The following is a 27203-nucleotide window of genomic DNA, read 5'->3' on the forward strand; positions in this document are numbered from 1 at the left end:
GAGTGGCCGGGCGGCGGGTGGGCGCCATCAAGTGCAGCATGGATGCCTTGGAGTGACCCAGTGACTGACTCCCATCTTGACTAGCTGGCTATGGCGGCTGCAGCCTGCACTGCAGACTGCTGAGGAGAGAAGGACTCAGGCAGCACATGAGGTACATTTACAGTTTTACACCAACTCTGTTTAAAAGTTCCCTAGCACAAGAAGAAGCAGTCTGGTACTGTGGTTTAACCAAATTAACTAATGGCAATCATTCCTGGTTGGTTGACAGTGTCACCCAGCCAGGAATGATTGCCATAAGTTAATGTATTTAGTTAAACCACAGTACCAGGCTGATTCTTCTTGTACTAGGGATCTGTTACATTGTTAGGCAGACTCTGGCCCCACTGAAGGGACTTGTAGTGGTATAATGTGTAATATCACGTCCCCTTTTTGCAATGCCATGACTCCTTTCCATGAGGCCATGTCCCCCTTTTTGCAGCGCGGCTACGCCGCCTGGAGTGGTTGGATCTGGGACCACCCATTACCATTTTTAGATTCACCAGTGACTGTACCCACACTGCCCCATCAGCGTGCCACACTATCATGAATGAAGGTCACAATCAGGTGGGCCTGTGTGGCCATAGCAGGTGGGCCTGTGTGCTGAAAATGCCAGGGCCGATTTTTGGTCCCAGTCCGGCCCTGGAGACAAGGCTAGCAGGCAAAAAACAAGGGAGACAATGGAAGTATACCAGAGACAAGGCTAGCAGGCAAGAAACAATGGAGAAAGTGGCAGCATACCAGAGACAAGGCTAGCAGTCAAGAAACAAGGGAGACAATGGCAGCATTCCAGAGACAAGGCTATCAGAAAAGAAACAAGGGAGACAGTGGCAGCATACCAGAGACAATGCTAGCAGGCAAGAAACAAGGGAGAAAATGGCAGCATACCAGAGACAAGGCTAGCAGGCAAGAAACAAGGGTGACAATGGCAGCATACCCGAGACAAGGCTAGCAGCCAAGAAACAAGGGAAACAATGACAGCATACCAAAGACAAGGCTAGCAGGGAAGAAACAAGAGACAATGGCAGCATACCAGAGTCAAGGTTAGCAGGCAAGAAACAAGGGAGACAATGGCAACAAATGGAAAAAACATGTGCACTGAGGGGGGCAGATGTAACATGTGCAGATAGATTTAGATTTGGATGATCATTTTGTTTCTGTGCAGGGAAAATACTGACTGCTTTGTTTTTACACTGCAATATAGATCTCACTTTGAAGTAAAACCCCACCCAAATCTAATTCTCTCTGCACGTTACATCTGCCACACCTGCAGTGCACATGGTTTTGTCCATTTGAGAAGGAATTTGCCTTTGCGAGTGAACCAGAATAAAGGCTATGAGATGAGGAAAATGATGTCAGCATACCAGAGACAAGAGTAACAGGAAGAGACAAGGGGAGCAGGCAAAAAATAATAATGACAGTCATTAAAGAGCTGGAGAACCCCTACCACAGTGGACAAGTTAAAATAGCAATTAAGGACAAAGACAGTCTTATATCTTTTAGGACTGTGTTAAATTTATGTCCATGGCTGTTATGAACCCTGGTTCAAATTTTATTCTCAAGGCTGCTGGGATGTAGCGGCATTATTCACGGTGGATATAAAATACTGAGAAAACATTTGGAATACTTAACTCTGATAGTCATGTGCAAATCACTCTCAATATATTTTCACTTGCTTTATAAAAAAGCAGCGAGGTACAAAATTAATGTAATTAATTTTATAGACAGCTATGGTCCACAAATGTGCAAAGCTTAAACATAAACTATAATTATGTTCTGTCTACACAGCAATAATTTCTAAGCTTCATAAATCACTACTGCCAGCCCATCAAGTACTACAGGATAATGAACTAAAAGGCTAGCACAGATTTGTTTTCTTATTCGTGCTGAAGTATAATTTATTATTATTTATTTATTAACAGTTTCTTGTATAGTGCAGCAAAAGAAAACCGATGGCTGACTAAGCACAGGGTTGTTCTGTGATGCTGTCACTTTAAGAAGCCTGTGGTTAGTTGCTGCGAGATCTGATTAGGAAGGGCTTAGCCAGTAGGGGTAAGAGGGGAGGAGTGGGCAGTCTTGGACAGGACAGGAAGTGGTGTGATTGGCCTCTTTGTGAAGTTTTTCCCCTCCCTCCCATCCCTATGTTTTATTTTCGGCAGTGGTAAAGAAGGTCACTTGTTTATATGTAGTGGTTACAGGGCCGCCAATAGGGGGGTGCTGTGGGTACAGCTGTCATGGGCCCTGTCCTCTGGAAGGGGCCGGGCAGCTCATTTTGCTCACCGCAACTCCCCGGACTGCCTCTGCTGTGCTGCGCTCAATGCGCTGAACAAAGCAGGTCCCGGAGCGCAGGCTTATTCAACCCAGGAAGCCGGTGGGCAAATAATATGCTACACAGGCTTTTGAGCCAATCAGAGCTCGCTTAGCGGCAGCCAATCATAGCGGCTGCCGGTACGCAAGCTCTGATTGGCCCACCAGCCGGCACTGCCTTTTAATTGTCCGACAGAATCCTGAGTTGAAGAAGCCTGCGCTCCAGGACCTTAGGGCTGCAGCTCAGTGGAAGAGGAGATGGGGAGCAGGAGCCGGGTTATGGTAAGTCAAGTGAGGATGGGGGGGCCCAGACTGGAAATGAGTCCTGGGCCCCAAAATTCCTGATGGATCCTGATGGCAGCCCTGAGTAGTTAAGTAGATAGTGGGTGCGCTCTCCCGACATGGATATGTTCATTAGCCTATCCTCCAGGATGGGAGATGGGTTACACCACCAGCATGGGTGGGTTGCCGAATGAGAGTTGTTTACCAGCGGTGTGTGGATTGTGTGTGGTGATGCCACCCCTGACCATTCTTTAGTGCCGCCACCATCTATAGTCAGATCATAGTTCAGTCAACTGTCAATCGTCAATCAATACATTTTACATTAATTTTGAAACGCCAGCACTTGTGTCTGTTTCTTGCTTTTGTATTACAGTGTTAAGTTTATTAAAGTGAATGCATAAGGATACCCGATGGTGAGGTTATTCTCTTGAGCTTTACAATTGGAAACCACAGTGAGAAAACAAACTGGGTAGGTTATAGACAGTAATAGGAGTAGGAAAGCCCTGATCACAAGCTTCCAATCTATAGGAAAATAGGCATTCATATGATTAGGCATTAATGATCCACCAGATTGCAAAGGTTCTTGCTGGGCTGTATGTTGTGGGGGGGGGGGGGGGGGGGGGGGAATCTTAGAATGCACACCCTATATACATGAGGTGCCATCATGCTGGGACTTGTAGTTCTGCAAAGAAAAATACATGGTGCACATGCACACTCCATATTATTAATCAATAATCAAAGTTCTTGTTATATTAATTGGCCAAGAAATATTTGCCCACCAACCAGCTTCACGGTGACCTCATTAACCCAACGTCAGGATCCCGACTGTTAAAACACCAACAGCCGGGTTCCCGATGGCCGTCGGCTATTCACCCTCCTGGGGGTCCACGACCCCCATTGAGGGAGAATAGAATAGGTGGCGAGCGCAGCAAGCCACCATGCCCCGCAGCGTGGTGAGCGCAGCGAGCCCGCAAGGGGCTTTGTTGCGTGGCCCACGCTGTCTGAGTCCGGCAAGTCGGGATCCCAACGTTGGGCTAATGACTGTCGGGATCCGACTGTCGGAACCACATACCACACCCCTGTGAGGCAGTAATGCTAACCATTACACCACCATATATGATTAATTCTGTTATTAGTTTTGTGATTGTACAGTCATGCATACTGTATGCACTAACAGCGTGATCATTCATTTATTTCTATGGTATATTAATATTTGTTAGCACGTCTAATTGTGTTTTTCTTGGTATGCTTCTCAGCAGCACCTATTGTACTGTTTAATTCTGTAAGGATAATGTAGCAGAGTTTAAATCCTATTTATTGCTATCAAAGCATGTATATTGTATAAAAAAAATCTATGGTATTTCATTTACAGCCCCCCGAACCCCCCCCCCCCCCCCCCCCAGTTTCTATGAAACTAAATATTCCATCATGTCCTGCCAGATTTATCCTCCTGTAATAGCAAAACTATGGCAGGGCATGCTGGAATGTGTAGTTCCACAGCAGCTGGAGGACCATATGTTGGAATCCCCTGCAACAGAGTACCAACTGTCCTGAAGTTTAAAAAAAATGAGATGTCCGCAAACTTCCGAGTGCAGATTATGGAAGTTACACCCTGTCCTCACCCTGTGGTCGGGGGCTGGATGTCAAACACTGGCGGCTGCATATCTTCCAGCTGGCCCAGGAGGACGCGGGCTGTTTCTTGAGGATCATACGGTTTGTCATAGTTCTAAAAAAAAAAAGCAATAGTTTTGAATTCTCCAACACAGATAATAATATGCTAGAAATGTAAACGCAATTTTGAATTATGAATGTAGCAATATTTGTCAAAATGCCTCAAATACTTACTGTACGCACTGAGCGATTTTGGCCAGCGTGTATGGATAACAATAATGGGGAAAATCGCTTGGCTGAATATTGCTCAGCGCATACACACTGAGTGATTTTTGCCCGTTTTAGCGATTTTCCCAGGGGTGGACGACTTTCCACAGCAGGACGCAGAGGCGTAACTCTGGGAGCCAATGGAGCCATATGCCGCCGGACTCCTGCTTCCAAGAGGGCACCTCTCCTCCCCTGCAAATTTGCATCAGTTAATTGAAAGCCTTCAATATTGCTTCCGAGGCTGATTACCCCTCCTAGCAGGACCATGGACTGCACTAATATTTTTCTTGCCTCCGGGCACCTGGGATGAACTTACGCCACTGGCAGGAAGCTATGGAAAGTTGTCCACCCCATCGTTCATCTGCTGGTAATACCAGCAGATGAGCGGCTGGGCCAGCAATGATGCGGGGTGGCGCATCACCGCTCATCACTGACCCGTACACACTGGGCGGCTTTCGAGCTGAAAGCAGCACAAACGAGTAAACTACTGTAAACTGCTTTCAGCTCAAAAGTAGCCCAGTGTGTATGGGCCTTTAAACATACAATGACGTGCCAGATTATTTTTCTGCTGACAATTCTCTTTTAAGCCATTTGGATTTTGTTATTGTGTTTTATCCAGTGTATTAACACAGCATGTACACGTGTAATGATTTAGTTCATTGTGGCCAAATTATTCTTTGGCCAAAATCACACTGCTAATAATCTGCCAAGAGCCTTTCCTGAATGCAAAAGTTCTCGGCCTGTGTCGGTGATCAGGACGGCAGTAATCAGGAGTGTTGAGGGATTTGGGAGTACATGCACAGCTCATGCCGTGTGTTATCTAGGTTTTACCAATCTCTGCATGCATGTTACTGAGATGTACTCACCTTTGTCCAATCAATGTAGGTTGAAGGTAATGAAAGTAAAAAATCTAAAGTTTATTTTAACATTGGCAAAGAGCGGAACACTGTACAGTGACACCACTTCTATATATTGTTTCTAAAACTGGTCTGAGATTGGATTCTTGTGCCACGGATACATCTCACTGGGGAATATATTAGTCTAAGAACACTTTGTAAAACATGCTTTGTGCTTGATACAGTATTATCTATTCTAACCATGCCTTGGCCTCATTGGTGTTTCTGTGTACATTGATGAAGTTATACAGCTTACCTTGGAGTCCAGGAAAGACTGAGCGGCCAACAGCTCGTTAGTTTTTTGCTCGATGATGCCAAGGTACTGCATTATGTTTGCCTCGCGTATGCTGGAAGAAGAGCCAAGCATTTCGTCCAGAACAGAGCGGTCACAATTTGTGTTCCTGAACAAAGAATCAACTCCTAAGTAATAAGAGCCATTGTTTTAATAGAAAGCAGAATATGCGAAACCTAGCCATTTACACTTAAATGCAGAGATATAATAGTCATGTACTTCACTAGAAAGCTCAAAAAATGCTCAGGTACTTGTTTCCTAGAACGGCCACAATCGTGAGTGATCGTGGCTCTTAATTAAGGGACACGATCCTCACGATGTGGCCGATTTTTTGCAATTTTTTCCATTTGATTGACAGAAATCGGGTCAATCGGTCGGTCGCGACCAATTAAAATCGGCCGCGATGCGACCGACCGATTGACCCGATTTTTCCATAGACTTCAATGTTAAAAAATCTTTTAACATTGAAATCGGTCGGTCTTGTGCCATTATAATGGCACAAGATGAGATGGACTTGATTAAGTCCATCTCACATAGGGAAAAATGATAAAAAAGGTGAAATGGGCCAATATGACCCATTTCACATTTTTTATGTGCCCGCCATGACCCCACGATAGACGTGAACCCGAAGCGTGGCGAGCGCAGCGAGCCCGCGAGGGGCGGCGGTGCGCGTCCTCCGACCTTTTCATTCCCCTACTATCCACTAGGGCGTGGAGTGAGAATATAATAGTGTGGCGAGCGCAGCGAGCCACCGAGCCCGAAGCGTGGCGAGCGCAGCGAGCCCCGCGAGGGGACGCGTATACCTGTGAAGTTAGACGCGTCCCCTCGCGGGGCTCGCTGCGCTCGCCACGCTTCGGGCTCGGTGGCTCGCTGCGCTCGCCACACTATTATATTCTCACTCCACGCCCTAGTGGATAGTAGGGGAATGAAAAGGTCGGAGGACGCGCACCGCCGCCCCTCGCGGGCTCGCTGCGCTCGCCACGCTTCGGGTTCACGTCTATCGTGGGGTCTAGCACACTTATTAACATTTGGGGGGGGCAATTTAAACAAATCTGGTGAAAAAAAAAAAAAAATCGGGTGAAAAATCGGTCGATCGGATCGGTCGCATCGTATGCGACCAAATCGCATGCGATGCGATCGATCCGATTTTTTATCTTACGACCACAACGATCTAAATCGTTGTGGCCGTTCTAGGAAACAAGTACCAATGCTCAAGTAACTGACAAAGTAATATAAAACAATAATATAACAATTTATATGAATGAGTTTCATGTTTTCACAATATACTGTATATAAAATAGATTACTCAAACAGAAATAATTAACTCAAAAGAACCAATACTATACATCCCGACACAATGCATTATTCAAATATTTGTGCTAAAAAACAACCACAAATACAAAATAAAAAAAAGAAATAAAAAAAAACAACAGATTAAGAAACAACAACTTGATTAATATTAATGGTTATGGGGTTCCATGGAAACATTGATTTCAATTAATAACTAAACCATGTGCAACATAACATGGATGAGGAACACGATCCTTTGGAAGTAATTAAGCTTTATTTTTTAAATAAAAATGTATGCAAAGCATTAGCAAGAACTCTTTAATCAAAGATTAATGAGGCAATTTTACCAGTCAATCATGCAGGAACTTCCTCCCTCTGTACTCAATCTACAGAACCCATAGATACATCCAGAAACTAAAAAAAATCAGTTTTGTTCCTGTTAGATCTGAATTGAATCAGTCCAAGCCCACATATACCAAAAAAGGGCCGGATTAAGGTCTGTGGGGGCCCTGGTCAACAAATGGTCTGTGTGCCTCCCCTCTTGGACGGAGGCAGCGCCCCCTCCCAGACGGAGGCAGCCCCCACACCAAACAAAGGCAGATCTGCCCCTCCTGGTGCCTGGGCAGCGGGGTCCGTGCAATGGATGGGAACTAGTAGCGCTACTAGTTCCCATCTTCCGCAGGGACCCTGCCGCTGACTTCACATCCGCCTCAGGGACCCCCTGCCCACCCCGCACTGCCCGACTCCGCTGCCTGCCACCCACCCGCCACCGCCGCAGCAGTGTGGTGATGGGTGTGGGGTCCTAGATGTGTGGAGGCACAGGGGCGACCGTCCCTTTTGCCCCATGGATAATCCGGCACTGTAAGCATGTATTATTTTGTGGTGTAGACAGTTGATAATAGCAGGCACCACTAAAAAATAGTGTAGGAAACACACTAATCGGATAGACTAAAACATGAGTTTGGGCGTATTGCAGTGCAGTTGTTGCAGCCGTACTCAGTTACAGAGAGTATACAGGCAGCAGAGATGGAGCATATAATGGCCCAGCCATTCATGCATGATTGCAGGCAAATACAGAATATATGTGGGGTCAGCCTGGAACTCATCCCTATATGTTTGTGTAGTACCATAGCACTCAAGCAGAGTGGTACGATGGTGTCATGCATGCATAGATAAGTTTACAGTGGCCAATGTGATATAGGAGAAGATGCTTTAGACATGGATAAATTAGCCATTGGTGTATATATATATATATATATATATATATATATATATATATATAATGGGTGCAAGTTGTGCACAAGGGCTCTGAGGTACAGGGAGGCCTACATTGCACACCCATTTAATATTTACCCCTCCAGGATCCCGCAGCGGATGGCACTGCAGTTAGAACTTGCAAGGTAAATTGAGTTGCAGCCATTTTGCCAGTGATTTGCGCATGCACAATAGAGATGTCCCTGGGAAAGAGACGCAGGCTCTGTGTTCTCGGAGATCTCTGCATGCACAAAGCCATTGTATACAGAGCTTTGCCGCTGCCAGAGAGGCAACCTTACCTACCCTCCTGGAATGACCAGGAGGCTATCAAATATTGAGTGGTCTTCCTGGCCCACTGGAAAAGATTGGGAAAATCCCCCACATCCCTGCTGACCCCCGCAACCAACACCCCCCCCCCCCCCCCCCCCCACATATAGACCACAAGCCCTACCCCAGCTCTACAGTGCATTTTTTACAGCACTATATAGTGGGGGCAGAACCACGATAACCACGTCTTCCCCCTAGCCGACCCATCTTCCCTCCCGCTACACCTTTCTACCCCCTGCCATAGGAGAGGGAAGAAAAGTCAGCATGTATGGATAGAGAGCTTTATAGATACCTGCCTAATGCGGTGAAAAACATTAAACCAAATAAAATGTATTATGTTTACAGCATTGCATTGTCCATACTATGGGGAAGACTATACTTTGACAGTTTGATTTAAAACGGCAACTGTAATAACTGCTAAACCGGTCTTCTTTAACATCTAATACAGTTGCTGTTTTAAACCCATCAAAGCCATCAATATTGTAAAAAATTTTAGAGAGTGGATTTACTCCATGGCTCAATTTACAAGCTATAAGCAAAGTGCCTACCATGACTGTATCATAAAGTGGTTGCATGGAGCTTGCTTTGCTACTATGTATACTTTTAGTTGTAAATCACTGTATATTATATTTTTTGCTTGTACCGCTACGATGTGTAGGCTATACAAGCAAGATCTCTCTCCCTGCTTATCATGCCATTTATTAGCCATAGCTGAATCGCCCTCTATGATTGTATTGTTCAGCCTGACCATCGGAATGACTAGATCGGCTTATACAGAAATGAAAACAAAATTCTGAATGTCTCAACATAAAACTTATTCTTGTTCTAATTTGTAAGAGTCATGTAACCCATTATTTACTACCATGATACTGTGTACACAGATGTAAAGTAACCCTTAGCAACCAATCTTAGCTTTTAATAAATACAAAAAACAACTAGCATCTCAGCAGTTGCCATGTGTTACACAATATTTCTGAGTAATAGCATAATTTAATTATTTAAGCCTAAAAATTAATTCTAGTAAGCATCATTTTCAGTATATCTCTTTATCCTATTATACTAAAAGAAATCGTACAATGCCCCTTAAATGAATGCTTGAATAATTTTTTAGATGCAGAGTTAGCTGGGAAAGGTTTGCGAAAGTCTCTTCCTCGTAATTTTCTACTGATCCACTGAGATCCTGATATACAATTTCCATGGCTCATAATCAGGGACAGCAGAACAGGGCTGTATCACTTATTAGTAATCAGGGCGAGTAGGATTACAATTCCAGTACAATGCCGAACAAAATACATATTTCAAATGTGTGTTTTACCATTCACAGTAAGAACTGCTGAAGGTCAAAGCGTTGTTTCATGCCAGTGATTTTAATGCTCCTTGTGTTTCTTTATGAATGCAAATGACTTGACTACAACACAAAAGTTATTCAAATGTGTACCTTTGGCACTGTAGGGGCAACTGAACAGACACAATATCAGCTTGCTGACATTGTATTTTCAAATTGAATTTAGAACTTTTGAAAGGAAAAACAGGATGGGATCTATTATGCAGAATGCTTAGAACTAAGAGTTTTCCACACTAAAGGGTTTTTATCCAATTTGGAGCTCTATGCCTAAAGTATACTAAATTACTTTTAAAAGTGATCCATGTCTTTGCGCACACACACTCTGCTCTAGGCACCCCTCCCCTCCCCTCCTGAATCATTTATATAGCGGAGCTCATGATCATGTCTCTGTGCTTCCCAAATTAACTCTTTCCCCAAAACTACAGAATACTGGATAGATATGAGGAAAGAGTTGGTTTGGCAGTATGACTACAGCAGTATAACTTGCGGCAAAGGCCCTTATTCTGATCGGTGCGGCCGGATCCGAATATGCGGCCAGGACCGTGCGTGCGAAACCCCGCCTTCCATACGGATCGCCAACTCCGTCCGTACGCGGTAAGAAGCTGGCCGAACGGACCGCACGTGTATTTTACATGGAATACGCCTCCTCCATCTCAGGGAACCTCCCCCATCATTCAATGGTCGCAGACCATCGAATGCAGGACCGAGTGGTCCACCAGCTCCCGCAACCTCAGACCACACGGACATTTTTCCGTGCAAAAGCAAGGATCTGGGCGGGCAGCTGACATCCGGCGATGTCATATGTCCGCCCCCTACACGTGCGTCACGGCCGCATTACCATACGTACGCCCAGCGTTTGCATGGGAACGCCCATGAAACGCGGGGCGTATGCATATGGTAATGAGCCCAAATAGCCCTTCACGCCCCTCTCCACCCCCTGTTCGGTGTGTTCACATATCATGCGGGATTTGGCCGTACGCCCCGCTCGCACATGCGCAGAGACGCCTCTGCACATGCGCAGACACAAAACATCGGCGGCGCGAACGCACGCGGATATTACCGCACCAACCAGAATAAGGGCCAAAGAGTGGAGCTGAGACAGGCACCGGTAAGTAGTTGAGACACATATATATATATATATATACAGTACACACACATAGGGCCTTATTCTAGTTCACTCTTTCTGACAAAATCCTTCTTAGATGGACAAAACCATGTGCACTGCAGGGGGGCAGATGTAAAATGTGCAGAGAGAATTAGATTTTGGTGAGTTATTTTGTTTCTGTGCAGGGTAAATATTGGCTGCTTTATTTTTACACTGCAATATAGATCTCACTTTGAAGTAAAACCCCACCCAAATCGAATTCTCTCTCCCCAAGTAACATCTGCCCCACCTGCAGTGCACATGGTGCCTTATTCTAGTTCTCTCTTTCTGCCAAAATCCTTCTTGGATGGACAAAACCATGTGCACTGCAGGTGGGGCAGATGTTACTTGTGCAGATATAATTCGATTTGGATGGGGTTTTACTTCAAAGTGAGATCTATATTGCAGTGTAAACAAAGCAGCCAGTATTTACCCTGCACAGAAACAAAATAACTCACCCAAATCTAATTCTCTCTGCACATTTTACATCTGCCCCCCTGCAGTCCTCTAAGAAGGATTTTGTCAGAAAGAGTGAACTAGAATAAGGCCCATGGTTTTCTCCATCTAAGAAGCTCTTAGAGCCCTTGCAGTAATAGCGGCCATAGTGGCAAGAGCCGAAGGAACACACTAATGATGGCTGCAAAAGAAAGGAGAGAAATAGAGGCAATGTGGAAGTAAATGGGAAATCATGGAGGAAGAGAGAGAAAAAGAAGAGGAAAAGAACAGGAGTGGGGGAAAATGTCACAGACAAAGTGGGATTGTGGGGCACAATAGTTACACAAAGTGGGTGGTCCAAGGGGGACGCTATGATGCAATTTGCGCTGAATCATTTCATTGTAGCTCCGCCCCCTTACCATATAAGGCCTGCCTTTATGGCACTGTATAGCTGGGAGACAGAGCCATGATGATGGGATTGTGCATCCACCCATCTCTCCCTCCGGCCATGCCCCCTATACAACATCCCGGTTTCCCCTTCCCGCAGTTGGTATATGGTGTATACAGTAAATGCATTGATGTAAATGCAGCTTGTAAAGTTTCACCAGCCATAAGGCAGGTGCAGCCTTTATGACCACAGCCTCTAATGCTTGCAGCTGTAAATCTGGGAACGTAAATGCTGGTACTGAGAGTCACTGCCCAGGAATTGATGATAACAGCACCTCTGTGTGTACACTCTGGGTAACGCATGCTCCATAGATGATAACTGAATTTTGCATGCATGCTCAGTTGCAAATAATTGCTCAACTACGTGACCCTAAGAATTGCATGCGGACTGTGAGCTGCTCTGAATCACAAGGAGAGCAATATAAAATTTACATTAAATAAAATTTACATTAAGTAAAATAAAATTTACATTAATCTTAAGAAGACCCTATTAAATTCCGGACAAGTCGCGTTGTTCAGCTGTGCTCATACCAATGTTTGTGCAGCTCCATAATGTTGGCGACCGCGTGGTACCAGAGAAACAGGCAGAAAGGCAACACTTTGCGACCACCGCTGTAAATAAAGTGCCCCCATAGTGTCCAGCAACAAACAAAGCAACAAGTACCTGTTTTCAGCTGATCCAAAACTTTCATGACACCTTTCAGCTGCTGTTCGTAGACATCTGCTTTTTTTACAGCGTCTTCCTCTTTATCTTCAATGTTCTTAAGGATTGACCGATGCTCCTGCTCCAGACATACTCCTTGTGCTTTGAATTCTTCAATATCTCTTTTTATCTGTGAAATACAGACACTCTTCACATGCTTGTATGTCTAAACCAACGGCCTTGCTCAAAGCTATATCCTGGGAAGGTTCACAGATACTGTCATGTTTTAGTGATATCTGGCATATGACATCCCTAGTCTTTCATCTAGATTTGCCTTCCTGCATATTTGCAGATTTTTAAAGTTGGAACACAGTACAAAACCTACAGCAACAGCCAAGCTAGAGTTTTTTTTTTTTGCATTAATATATTCATTAAAAATGGTGCAGAATAATATAATAAAAAGAGGATTTTTGTTCTTATCTTGTTAAATTATTTTCTTTAACTCCATAGGGAACACTGGGTATAGCCTGGAGACAGTCTAGGCGCTAAATTGTTACTATTTTTTTCCAGCAGCCACGGACTCCCTCTAAACAAGGACAGGTACTAAGGTGCAACCAAAGGGACAAATGGTGGATGGATGCCACCACAAAGGAAAGCGATGGATGTCTTTGTTTGCAGAAGGAACCAGTTTCACCAAGCCAAAACTTCCATATGCAGAGATCAAGAGTGAAACAGAACATACAGTACCTCCAACCTCATAGGGGCACAGCATGTCAGCGGCAGCAGTGGCCAGGTCTTCCATCTCAGTGGTGGCAGACTGCAGCACATGGGCGCTGAGGCCATGCCCACTGCCAAGCGCTGTCCTCTCCCGTGGTGGATCCTCTGCACCCGGCTAGCGGTGGGCCAATCCGCCCCTGGGCTACGCTGCTTGCTCTGATCCATAAATCAAGCTCTGACCCCGTCGCGGCTAAACACGCACATGGTCCGCATTTTATGTTGCAGGGCTGGAGATTCCAGGGGACTGCAGCGCAACCGTCCATTACCCCCAGGAATTTCATTTTTACTCCATTTGGGGTAATTTACCCCAGTTCTCTGACCACTGATCTACTACTGTGTATCATACCACCAAAAATTTGTCCACCTCCTCTCACACTCACATCCAAGATTTCTCCTGTGCTGCCCCCAATGCTTTCGAACTCAACACTTCTCCCTATAAGATTCTCTTCAAATGACCACACTTCAAATGGGCCCTGAGTAGTCACCTTTCCATAAAAACCTATCAACCCCCTTATAACTCCATACGCCTCTGGCTTCCAACCTACTCTTCTGGGTATGCACCTCCCATTATAATGACTGCCCTCACTATTCCTGTCACCAGTGCTTCTCTGTTCCATGGTTCCCCACTAGTGGATCTGAGTTTGTGTTTCCCCATTTTTTGAACACAGGATTGCTGAGTGGTGATTTACTTCCTCCAACTGAATTGTCACTTGCTTTCACTAGCTATTATGAGGTGATTTACCATCCCCCAACTTCCTTCATTCATTCCACTCGCCTTCGTTGTATAGTTATCCTTTGTATAGTTGTTCAGTTGCATTGTTGATTTGTGTATTGTGAACACCTGTAGCATCATATTTATTTATTTTTGTGAAATCATGAACTATCTGTCGTTCTTTCTATGCACGGATGCGATATAAAAGTCTCCGTGCTTACAAATGGCAGGGGTAATGATGCGAGTCCTACACCAACGACCAAGTCCGGGGCAAGCAAAACTTGCTGTGAAGGTAAAAAATCCCTTTACACATTGAGAACATGGGATATCACAATATTGCTTGTTCTCACCTCTGTAATCTGTTCCGTCAGTCTCTCTTTCTCATTATTCTGCTCATTGACATAATTAAATAAGGCAAAGTTGCGATCCTCCACTAAATAGACACAAAACAAAAGACTATTATATTGTATGAAATCCTTTACGTACAAGAACAAACAAGCAATATTTTTACACTCCTGTTATATTTCCAATGCTACTGCAGAGCGTCAGATTGCTGCTAAGTAAGAAGCACCAAGATATATGTCAGGAAGAAAAATGAATTTTCACACAAATTTGTGTCATAACCTGTTACAACTTCTATTCTCAATGAATGCTCTGTTCTGCGAGTAGGAAATGGTAGTATCGCTACATTCGCAGCCATGCTGGTCTAGCAAATGAAAGGAGGCTAAGCAAAGCATAAGAAGAATCATTTTCTTCCACGGAACATATTGTTGCAGGTCAGCAGCAATAGATCTCTGTCTCCTTTATATTCATACTGTATGTCAGGAAATTAAATGACAGCTGAGTTTTCAAAAACAGAAAAATAGACAGATTGCATTAAAAATATTGATTGATTTTCTTGACATTTACAGATGACATGACAAGACTTACAGGGTGTTTCTTAAAGGAACAAAGTCAAGAAGACAATATTTCTTAATGTACATATTTTTAGACATATTAAGGATTGCATTAATAATTATCCATGGCACAAAGCGGTATCACCAGCTAAGATATCCAGGATATCTGCTCGCCAACACACATTCGTATAACCCTTCTACCGTCTAGATATCACACCGAGGCCCTTATTCAGTGTAACCTGTATTTAGAGGCCCTCTCTTAGGAGGTTATTCTGGCTGACATGCAAAGCTGCGAAATTCGCAGCTTTGCGTATGATTCAAATGCCGCCCACTGCTTGCACTACTGGCCGAGTATCAATGCAGGCATGCGAATGGATGTTTTGCATATACACCCATTCGCATGCTTGCTTGTTACCCGAATGATTTTGCAAGGACTCACAGACCTAAGACACCTCTGTTGTGTCTTAGGTTTGAGGCGCCCTATACAGTAAGCAGACGGGCAGCTGTCATTCGCTGACATCAGCTGCCCGTCCCGCCCCCGCATCACGGACACATTAGCATGGGAATGCCCAGTGTTTTCATGGGAACACCCATTAAACGCATCCCTTTCCTGCCGATCCCCATCCGGGACAGCAAACAAGCAGTTTGCTGCGCCCGCTTGCACCAAGCAGCTGCACATGCGCAGTTGCAGGAGTGCACATCGCATCGCACCACCCAGTCGCACCGTGTATGAACACCTTTACAGTTTCCTTATACCTCGCCTACAGTTTACAACATGCACCAAAACTGTATTTAGCAAGCAGTGCCGGACTGGTGCAAGAAGGGCCCATGTGTAGGGGTGTGGCCAATTTACAGAGGGGGTGTGGCCAGCTAACATTAGGGAGTGCATGGTCTGGACCCTTGATAAATATACAGTAAATACTGAAAGCACATGCAATGAACAAAATTAATAGCACCAATGCACTGTAAAAAATAAATTGCTGCATTACAGGTCGGGTCTCCCTTATCCGTGTTTTCCAAAACCCGAAATATTCCAAAAACTTTTTGTACCCCCCCCCTGTCCTTTTTTTCATACTTACCTCATCCCCCGATGTTCACGGCAGACTTCCGGATCCTCTTCAGCGGCATCTCCGGTCCCAGAGGTGCATTGATACACCCCTGGGACCAGAGATGCTGCTGAGATGCCGCTGAGAAGGATCCTGAAGGCCGCCGTGGACACCATCGGGGCACCACCAGGGGACCAGGTAAGTATGGGAAAAAAAAATATTCCAAAATCCGGAAAAAATCCCTAATCCAAAATGTTTGTGGTCCCGAGCATTTTGGATAAGGGATACTCAACCTGTATAAGGTAACATAAGTATAATGTATAATTAGGGGGAAGAGGGCAGTGGGGCCCATTGGAGGTTTACCCTGCACCTCTGTAGACCAGTCCAACCCTGATAACAAGCATTGAGTTATAATGGGGTGGCATATGATGGAAGTACATTTTCAATACAAATTGTGAACTGGTTATCAGCGAAGGAGGTGTAATATAAAGGGAGTTGAAATATACAGGGAGTACAATACTTGTTTCCCCCCAAATCTAAGGTTCCTTTGCAATGTGAATCAAAATGTTTAAGCCTTTTGTTTTGCAAGACATGACAGGCTGTAGTACAGAAAACAACAATCATATTTTTGTTGTCTAGCTTGTCCTGCATGCATTCTGCTAAACGCCAAAGAGATCGTTACTGTAGAGCGCTTTAGATTTAACAGTGTACTTGCTCCAAAGTGTTATAATCTAAATCTTCTAAGACAGTTTTGCTTTTTATCCCTTGGGTGCTACCTTTATAAGTGAGAGAAAAACAGACATTGCAATAAGCCTGAGGCATTTCTTCACAGGAAGAGGAATCTGCCACTTTAAATTATAAAGACAAGTAAACATACTTTAACCATGGGTGCTGTCTGGATTTTAAGAATTTTGGGTTTATTAAAATGTGCATCAAAAATGTGAATTTAGGCTAATATCCGGTTTTATACACAAAATATACACATTTACCGCATACGTGTTTGGAAAGACTATCAGTAAATTACCACATACAGTATATTGACACAAGCAACATGCAGCGTCGACATGATAAAAGGTTGACATGAGTTTTCACGTTTTCCAGTGTCAATGTCAACACCTGAGCACATGGAGCCCCCCAATTAGTGTGGAGCTTAGCCTTGCATGACCTGCTTCACTTGTATCACTGCTTTGTGACAGGTGCTGCGCTCGGCTACGGTTGCGCTCGGCACACTTCTCCGCTCCCAGTCGGAGTCCACATGGATGATAAAGTGCGAAAAACTCCAAAAAATTAAGAAACAAAGTGAAAAACTCACGGCAACCTTATTTATGTGGTGACCATTCCATGTCGACTTTTGCTTTTATCAACTTTTTGTCAATGGCGACCTAGTGCATTTTGGTGTTTCCCTATTGGCTCTCGACTTAGACATTGTCAACCTATCATCCGGATCCCGTTAAGGTAAATTACAAGATGAAAAGTAATTCAATCTGCTTTTCATCCAAATCTGTAGTATACATTAAAGTACTTAATTGATTTAGGCCAATTTCACCCATTCCCGATGGATTCAGAAATCAGCCCAAATCAGATGCCTTTGATGTCCCATCGGGTCCGATGCATGGGTTCCATACTCATTGTACCCGAGTCGGAGGTCGGACCAGCATGAAGGTCCGACCTCCGACTTGGACCCCCCCTCCCAGCGGTGGGGAACAGGGGTCGCATGCGATATATCACATGTGATAGGACTGCTGGATGGCCATACACTGCTGTGATACATCGCAGTAGTGTATGACCACCTTAACAGCGGAGCAGACTTACTTTCTGCTGTCTTTGTATATGAACATGTGACATGCCCCCTCTATATCATATATTCATATTTTTCCAACATGCATCAAGCTGTATTCCTGTTGCCATAGTAAACCTCAGTCAAAGCTACCGATCTGAAACCCCGTCTACCCCTTCAGACCAAAAGCCTGGGTCACTGAAAACCCGTTCAACTGGAGTCTAGACTCAGTTTATTGCCAGGGCTTCTAAACTGCCGCAGCTTTTAGATGATGTTATATCCAAGCGCCAGTGTGTCCGCTCTCCATAGGGATTTAATGGCGACCCAATGACATTTCCACGTAACCTAGGTCCTTCCCAGATAAATCCTGAAAGCTACCTGGGCTGGATTTCAGGGTTACTGGACCCACATTATTTGGGGAACTTTCAAATTGAGCTGCACCCCGAATTACCCCAGCAATAGCCTTGGATTAAGTGAAAACATTTCTTGAGGGATGGCTAATTTTAATTCAATTAATAAAAAATATGTGGCAGATTTTTTTTTTTTATATAATAATTTTTTTTTTAAGTGCCGGGAAGAGAACTCCACTTGGGCCAAGACCAAATGGGTTAAAGTGGTAATATTCTTGGAACAGATGTAATATATCTTTTTCTACAAAATACTTTCAAAGTTTAAAAGTTTGAGTAATAAACTTTTTTCCGAAGTGAGCATCTTTTCTGACGTCCAAGGAAAGAACAATGTATTGTCCCTGATGTTACAATAATAACAAACACTTTATAGCGTGAGTTCCTGATGAATTGAGTGGAAAATGCACTGACAGTTCTGGCGAATTTCAGAACCAATGACATGCAGTACTGTAACATTTCTGTATACTCTGCATTGCACTGGTTAAATAGGAACCTAATACATACTGAGGCACTCACCTTCAATAAACCTGTTGACGAGTATGTCCAGGTTGTTCTCACCAGTGACAGTCTGTATTTGCTGGAAAGCTTGTTCATAGGTTTCAATAGTCTCTTCTGTCGGGTCGCGCTTTTTCCTTTCTATTTCTTCTTTTTCTGCATACACAGCAATAGACAATGTATGTGTGTGCCACAGATGCATCACAGCGTATTATGTAACAATATACAGTATATCTAGCTAGGTTATAAAATCCATGTCCAAAACAAATTACACAAAGAATGTTCATGAAATAAATCAAGTTATAATCTAATCTAAACATTCTTGGAACAGCATAAGATTATGGGGGAGATGTATCAAGCTTTCTAAAGAAGTGGAGAGGTTGCCCAAAGCAGAGAATCAGCTTATTCCTGTACTCAGCAGTGGCTCCTACCAGTTTTGGGTAGGGGGGCTGCTGCTACATATGCCCAAAGAGGAGGAAGAGGTGAGGAAACAGCCAGGTCCTGCCACCTGCACAATGGACCTGAAAGGCGCCAGAACCAGTGCCTGCACGCAAGAGGTGGCTTGACTGTGCATGCACAAACCACCGGCTTCTAAGGACTGCATCAGCTGCAGCCCATAGCTCATAGGAGAGGATTCAGTCCTGATCGCACAGTTCCGAATTCGGCCCACCCCTGATGGTGGGGGTCCTCGCATACGCATTGTAGCTCATGTGCATGCGCAATCCCCCACAGCGAACGCCTTAGGAAAGTTAGGACAGGGAGCCCGCAATTTGATTGACAGACAGGGGGTGCTCGCAGGGGATACGGTCATTAGGTTTACAACAACTAGGTCGACAAGCATTAAGTCAACACCACTAGGTCGACATGCAGCAAGGTCAACATGGGTATAGGTCGACAAAACATTATGTCGACACACGCATTTGGTCGACATGGGCTAGGTCGACAGTCAAAAGGTCGACATGGGGGTTTTCGCTGTTTTTTGAGCCGACATGTGCCGACAGGCGGTATTTCATTCCCTACCATCCACTAGGGCAGTGGTTCCCAACCTTTTTTCTCTTGTGTACCCCTTGATTAGGCTTTTCATTGATGAGTACCCCTCCTCTCAATGTAAAATATAGACAATACTTATGAGTGGAGTGGAAGTGAGCGGTATGCGTATCCTTATGCATGTCCTTATATTAAGGAGTAGCGCTTCCGTGTCTGGCCACTGATTATGTATTGTCTCCAGGGTTCCCACTGACACCTGTAGGATTAATGCCGCTGCTTCTTCCACCCGTGTCAGTGCAGGGCAGATGACCGCTGATGTCTGAGGGCAGCATGGGAAGCTCCCAGTGGATTGCTGGTTGGGCAAAAGCACAATGAGATGCTGATGACTCTGAAGACAGAACCATAAGTGACACAACATGGTTCTTCTCCATAGCAATGGGTCTTCTTCTTCTACCATCAAAAGACTTTTTCATCTTCCGCCATTACCAATATTATTTTTAAGTACCCCCAACTGGTCTACAGAGTACCCCCAGGGGTACTAGTACCCCAGGTTGGGAACCACTGCACTAGGGCATGGTGGGAGAATAAAATAGTGTGCCCGAAGCATTGCGAGCAAAGCGAGCGATGCGAGGGGATGCGGTGCACTTCAAAGTGTGTCCATGTCGACTGTGTCGACATGCGGGTCAAAAAACAGTGGAAAACCCCATGTCGACCTTTTGACTGTCGACCTAATGCTTGTGTCGACCTAGACCCATGTCGACCTAGTGGTGTCGACCCAATGCTTTTCGACCTAGTTGTGGTCAACCCAACGATCCCAACCCGGTCGCAGGGGTCCATTTTGTCCATCACTGTGCAGGATAAAAGTAATTACAGACTTACTTTTATCTGTGAAGGGAGAAAAAAAATAATTTGATGGTGAGCGAACATCCAATTATTCTTCCTCCGTTTGCCCACATGTAAGCGGGTGTGTAAGCGTGTTGCGGGTATTCGCTCGGTTGGGGGGGGGGGGCATGTCCACTTTGAAGTTCGGATCTCCTGCTGCACTGTATGATATTAAATCCCGTGGACTGCTTACTGCCACCAAAGAGTTTTCAAGAGCCATTATTCGCTACAGTCACTGTGACTGCTATTTGGGCACAGTAGTCCCTAATGTCGACTCTCAGTGACCCCCATCTTAGCCCCCCTGCAGCAGAGAACACAGTAACAGCAGTCACCTTACCTCAGTGACTGCTCACCTTAGTGTGAGACTGTTTATTTAGTAATAGGAATATCCAAATATAGAATTGTATGGCAGATATGAACCATCTACTTTCAGTTAAACACAAATTAGGACTACAGAGTTTCTAAATCCATTTTTTACCAAGAGATGATCATAGAAGAAGGAATTTGCCGGAGGGTAAATTGCATTTGGAATGTATTGGATTGGCATCACATTTATTAGCATGTACTGTATACTGTGCTGTGTTACTATCAATATTTGCTACACCAGAATTTAAACATACACATGTGGAAATACAGATGGTGCCGGCTTTATCTATGCCCGGTGCTCGCCAGAGACTCCTCTTTGGCGTGCGCCGGCAATAGACACTGGGAGGCGCGTGCGTCTCACGCGCGTCCCACTATCACGGCGGCTGGACAGCGTCTCCCTGCCCATCCCCGCTTCAGGGAGATGCTGCCCAGTTCAGGAGGGGGGGGTCGGGGCGGCGAGGGGGACCGGTGGCGACGGCGGGGGAGGCAGCGGGGACCCCGGCCAAGCTCCGTTGCCGCGGGGCGAACGAGCCTCTCGTGCACGCGCGCCCCTGGCAGTAGCCGCCCAATAGCGGGGGATGGCGATAGAATCGCCATCCCCTGCAAGGATGGAGCCGGCTCCATCTGTATGTGGAACTAGACACACCCTTTGGGTGGAGCTTGGCACGCCTCCTCAACAGTGCGATGTGCAAAAATATAATCTCCCTGAAACTAGATTTCAAAAGTAGGCAGGTGGCTTCTTACAGGAAACATTCTCTATGCTAATCACAGTTCAGCCTCGTGTCCCAGTGGGAGGCAATACCTTGAAATGGAATTGGTTGTCCTGTGGGTGACAGGCAGTTTGTACTTCCAATAGTAATTCACTGCCAGGCCCAGTAAAGCCAGTGCAGTCACAGACTGCAACCGGTTAAGTTGAGCTCACAGAGATGGTGGATTTTAAAGGGGGTGGGGGACCTGCAGCTCTGCAGTCCTAGCTAGCTGAAAGCTTGTTATGGCAACTACTCCACTCATTAGAAGGTCTGATAAATCTATCCCCATATTAGAAATCAATCAGAATAAAAATTGGCCATGCATCAATAGAGAAACAATGGGGGGTATTCAATGCGGCCAGCAAGGGGGTTTGTACGCCATCAAACTCCCTACCCGTCCCGTCGCCGTATTCAATGTAAGTGCCAAATCCTTGCCGTGAAAGGACAGTCCCGCCGTTTTAAAGGCCACACTTGCCGTTTCCACTTCGCCACAGGGAACAAGCGAAGTGAAGGGGAGTGAGTTGAATACACCGACGGCGAGCTATCAGCACTTTTCGCCATTGTAGCTCGCCATCAGGACATTGAATACCCCCCATAGTGTTAAGTTTAGTTACTCTGCAGCTATATGATTTTGCTGAATAATATCTGAATAATACAACATTTCCAAACGATACCAATAATTGTATGTTATGTTCTACAACATTCACACAATTCTCCTATGTAATATATTCATTATAACAATGTGGTTCCAAAAATTCTACCTAATGTATTTTTCTATCTTGTGATACTTTTAAAGATTTGGACACACAAAAAGAAATGATGTCATTAAAGTTGGTTTCTTCTTTTCTCTTTCTGTTTCCAAAGTCAACAAGACCTTGCAACAGCCACAGCTGACACACTGGTTGCTGATTATCACCATGGTTCCCTGAGGAATGTGTACTAAGCAACTCTCTGCCGTGACCAATACCTCTCCTGCGTCGGGCCTCAAGGACTTCCTCACTAATGGAGCGCTCCTGAGTCTTGATTCCCATAAACTCCTTGAGTCTGCGGTCATGGTCAATAATGCGCTGGAGCTCCTTGATCTCTGCCGTGTGCTGGTTTAGGTCCTTCTCTGCTCTTTCCTTCATCTGCAGCATCTTTGTCTGCGCCTCATCTCTTCACATAAAATAGAATGTGGGAAGATGAAAAGACTTTCTGAGGCCTGGCGTATGTTTGTTGTGATGCAGAATTCAACAGTGACACAAAACAAGCACAATAACGATTGCAGTATAACTATAGAACTATAAGGAATAACACATAAAAGTTATGGCATTATAATCAAGATATACCTGGCATCATAAGCTGCAGATGACTCGTCTATTACAGTACTAATCTCCTTTCGAGTTTGAAGCAGTTCCTAAATAAAGGAAATAGATAATAATAAGGTCAATGTTAAATGATGCTGTGCCATTGTGTAGTACTTTTGTATAATCTGGGTGTTGTGTGTTTTCTGTTCGTTTCTGTTCTCACCTTTTCAAGTTTTCTGTACAATTGATCAAAACGAGACCGCTCGATTCTAAGTATGTCTAGCTCCTCCCTCATTTTGGCATTTTTTGACAGCTGTAGGTTGAACCTGGTCAGTGCCTAATTATTACATAGAGAGCAATTAGTAGGGGAAAAAAACAGTCATAAATAGAAGTTCTCACTCCAACTGACAATGGCAGGACTTTCTTCAAGCTGCACCCACTCTGTGGAAACCCCTCCCCTGCACAGTAAGACTCTCCGCTAGTCTCCAAACCTTTAAGTGTTCCCTGAAATCTCACATCTTTAGTCAAGCATATCACATTCCAAAATGTTCACATGGCCCTCATAAACTCTCCTTTCCAATTACATCCCCACTGAACAGTCCGCACACATCCTCAAACGTTTCCAATCCTCGTGACAGCATGACAAAATTGCTGGGTGACTATATCATAAAGCCCACCTAAAAAAATTTCAATCTGGTGGACCACCATGCAATACATCTCAATCGGGGCTGAGCTATGCGTTTCCATGGAGACGTATCGGCCAACAATGCTAGCTGCCTCTGTAGCGCTGGTACAGTGTGAGTGATAGCACTTGCTACCAATTCTATAGTTACTAGACAGTAATCATCTACTTGCTGCTATAAACAAGACAGAAACAATATTGTTTTATTTTTTTCTTAGAAATATAGTCAAGAAATTGAATCTTGTGCAGAGGGGCATTGGGGATGGCTGATGTTACAGACATCAGTGGGGATGGCTGACGTTACAGAGATTTTAAATAATTCACATATTAAACAACCATTTGGAAATCATTCAATTGCAGACAGAAAAATAAATGCAGGTAAATTACAGTGTTATGTATACCAAAAACAAACCATTGTTATCGGCAATAGTGACAATTGTAATAAAGACATTCCTGAAGCTACCCTCCCCAATACTCAAGCATTATTAAAGATATAAATGAAGCTTCAAAGAGCAGAATATCTTGAGAAGAATAAGATCAGTGTAGTCTGATGGGACAGACCCAATAAGAGTCCATCATAACTTTCTCCACTTTTTGTACAGTCCTATCCTATACAATCAGTGGCAGATTTTACCTATGGGCTGCAGCCCCCTCCCCCCAGGTAGAATCTGCCATAGTGTGAAGCCAGATTCAGTCTGTGAGACTGCACTGGCATCACAGTGACATCCTATTGGAAGTCCAACCTGCCAAGGCAGTCCCACTGGGAAGTGTTCCCTCCCCCCGGGATGCCTCTCTATGCACAACTGCGGGCAGCCCCTAAAAAATGGGTTCTGCACATGCGCAGTACCGCTGACGATATTACGCATGCACCAGATACTATTCTATGGGTCTGCTCACGAAGCAGCCACATAGAGGCCCATAGTCCCGCAACGGTGATCAGGATTTGGCACAAGTAGCTGGCCGTGGTGGCAGCAGTAACGACCTGCGGCACCAGGGGGGGTGTGGCATTGTGGCAGCCCCTCTCCTCCGCCGAGGGAGGAGCTGCCACTGTGTACAATATACAGTAACTGCAAAGACCTGGAACACAAAACACATTTTATTGCTCACCCGGTCCAAACGATTCTCCATCACCTTGACATTTTTCTGGGACTTCCCATTCTGCTTTGCAGACCCAGAGGAACCTCTCACTTGTTTTCTCTGATCAGAATTTTTTTTCTCCCAGGATTTTATCTACAAAATAGTTTGTTGTTTACTATATAGACCGTTGATGTTATATAGATTGCTCTGTCTTTAACCACAGTTGAATTAAATGCTGCTTTTATTTTCCCTATGACAACACATGTGCACTGCAGCAGTGTTGGAACTTACGAGTGGTTGGCCCAGGTGCAAAACGAAATTTTTGGGCCCTCCTCTTCCACTCCAAACCAAGTTCACAATATGCGACACAGCTGTGGGTGGCAGAAATGGGCCCCTTAGTCTTCAGGGGCCCCGGTGCAATGCACCTGCTGCACCAATGGTAGTTCCGCCTCTGCACTGCAGGGGGAGGGGGGGCAGATGTAAAATGTGCAGAGAGAGTTAGATTTGGGTGAGTTATTTTGTTTCTGTGCAGGGTAAATACTGACTGCTTTATTTTTACACAGCAATATAAATCTCAGGTACTTGTTTCCTAGCACGGCCACAACGATCATGATCGTGGGCATCGTGAGGAAAAATCGGGGGCATCGCGGCCATCGCAAGCACTAAAAAATCTGGTGCGATGGTCGCGACGCGATGCCCGCGATTTCCCCATAGGGAACAATGTTAAATGCCTCAATTTAGCCGCGATGCCCCCGATTTCCCATAGGAAACAATGTTAAATGGGTCAATTTACCCAAATCATCATAGGGAACAATGTTAAATGGGCCATAAACCCCCCAAAACACCCCTGAACAGTGAAATGTCCCCCCAAAAGTATTTTACGCCACCCCACGATCAACGCGAACCCGAAGCGTGGCGAGCGCAGCGAGCCCGCGAGGGGCGGCGGTACGCGTCCTCCGACCTTTTCATACCCCCACTATCCACGTCGGCGTGGAGCTGAGAATAGAATAGTGTGGCGAGCGTAGCGAGCCCCGCGAGGGGACGCGGATACCTGTGAAGCCCGCGAAGGGACGCGTTTACCTGTGAAGGTATCCTATTCTATTCTCAACTCCACGCCGACGTGGATAGTGGGGGTATGAAAAGGTCAGAGGACGCGTACCGCCGCCCCTCGGCGGCTCGCTGCGCTCGCCACGCTTCGGGTTCGCGTTGATCGTGGGGTGGCGTAAAGTACTTTTGGGGGGACATTTCACTGTTCTGGGGTGTTTTTGGGGCTTTCTGGCCCATTTACCATTGTTCCCTATGATGATTTGGTGAAATTGAGGTATTTAACATTGTTCCCTATGAGAAATCGGGGGCATCGCGGGTACATTGAGCCATTTAACATTGTTTCCTATGGGGAAATCGTGGGCATCGCGTCTGGACCATTTAAGGCTTTTTTAGCCGCATACGACGCGACCGACGCGATTTTGACTATTTTCAATGCATTTCAATGGGAAAATCGGGGGCATTGTGGCCGTGCTAGGAAACAAGTACCAAATCTCACTTTAAAGTAAAACCCACCCAAATCTAATTCTCTCTGCACATGTTACATCTGCCCCACCTGCAGTGCACATGGTTTTGTCCATTTGAGAAGGATTTTGAATTTGCGAGTGAACCAGAATAAGGGACTTAGCCTGTACACTTATGATTTTTGTTTAAACGTTTACCTCCTGCTCCAGATTACTAATGATTTGTTTCTCCAGGGCTAGCTGCTCATCCAACTCATCCTTCTGCTCTAGAAGAGAATGCAGCTTTCCCTGGCTGTCCTGGTCACGGGACTGATTGCTCCGACTCTCCGAGATCCTTAAATTCTTCAGTAGTTCGTCCCTCTCTTTCTCCAGCGCACTCATCTCTGCCCTGCACAAGACAAAGGAAGGACAGCGGCTGAAACGTACAGTACTATATATTATAATGTAATGCAGCCTGTGTGCCCCATACACCTTGCCTAAATACGCCATGCGGTGTGAGTGAGCTGCCAAAGGCTTCGTTTTTATTGAATAACTGAACCATAATCACAGTGCGATGGGACAATATATCTTCACAAGAATGCACTGATTGTACAGTATATGTGTGTGCAAGTGAGTCTGAGGGCTAGATATATCAAGCTTCATAAAGTAATAAATTGGAGAGTGATAAACAATCTGCCAATATGCCACATAGTGGTATTTTTCAAACCCAGCCTGTAACATGACAGTTAGGAGCTGACTGGCTGGTTGTTTATCACTCTCCGCTTTTTCACTTTCTGAAGCTTGATACATCTGTCCCCAGATCTGCACAGATGTGTGACGTAGCTGCAGCAACATGGACACCAGCATCTATATTTCGTCCTACCTCCTGTGTCACTTGGGCAGGTATCACACACAGAAGATTCTGTGGCAGCAAAGTGGGAGGGATGCCATGTTTGTATGTGCGCAGTACTTACTACCTCCATACCTGCAGCTGCTGGCAC

The 27203-nt window shown here is 45.1% G+C and overlaps 1 protein-coding gene across 3 annotated transcripts in view; it reads right to left on the reverse strand.

Moving 5' to 3' along the window:
• The window catches only part of ODAD1 (outer dynein arm docking complex subunit 1), an 81705-nt gene that overhangs the window by 22717 nt on the left and 31785 nt on the right, over positions 1-27203 (reverse strand). For all 3 annotated transcript variants that reach the window (XM_083162605.1, XM_083162607.1, XM_083162606.1), the window contains 10 exons: positions 26422-26611; positions 24746-24868; positions 23180-23293; positions 22999-23066; positions 22638-22825; positions 18708-18842; positions 14416-14498; positions 12598-12766; positions 5656-5819; positions 4248-4351 (listed from right to left, as the gene is read on the reverse strand). In XM_083162605.1, the coding sequence (XP_083018731.1) occupies positions 4248-4351; positions 5656-5819; positions 12598-12766; positions 14416-14498; positions 18708-18842; positions 22638-22825; positions 22999-23066; positions 23180-23293; positions 24746-24868; positions 26422-26611 (1338 nt within the window). The remainder of the gene's footprint in view (positions 1-4247; positions 4352-5655; positions 5820-12597; positions 12767-14415; positions 14499-18707; positions 18843-22637; positions 22826-22998; positions 23067-23179; positions 23294-24745; positions 24869-26421; positions 26612-27203) is intronic.

The sequence above is a fragment of the Crinia signifera genome, chromosome 19 (assembly GCF_055691185.1).
Source record: "Crinia signifera chromosome 19, ASM5569118v1, whole genome shotgun sequence".
NCBI lineage: Eukaryota > Metazoa > Chordata > Amphibia > Anura > Myobatrachidae > Crinia > Crinia signifera.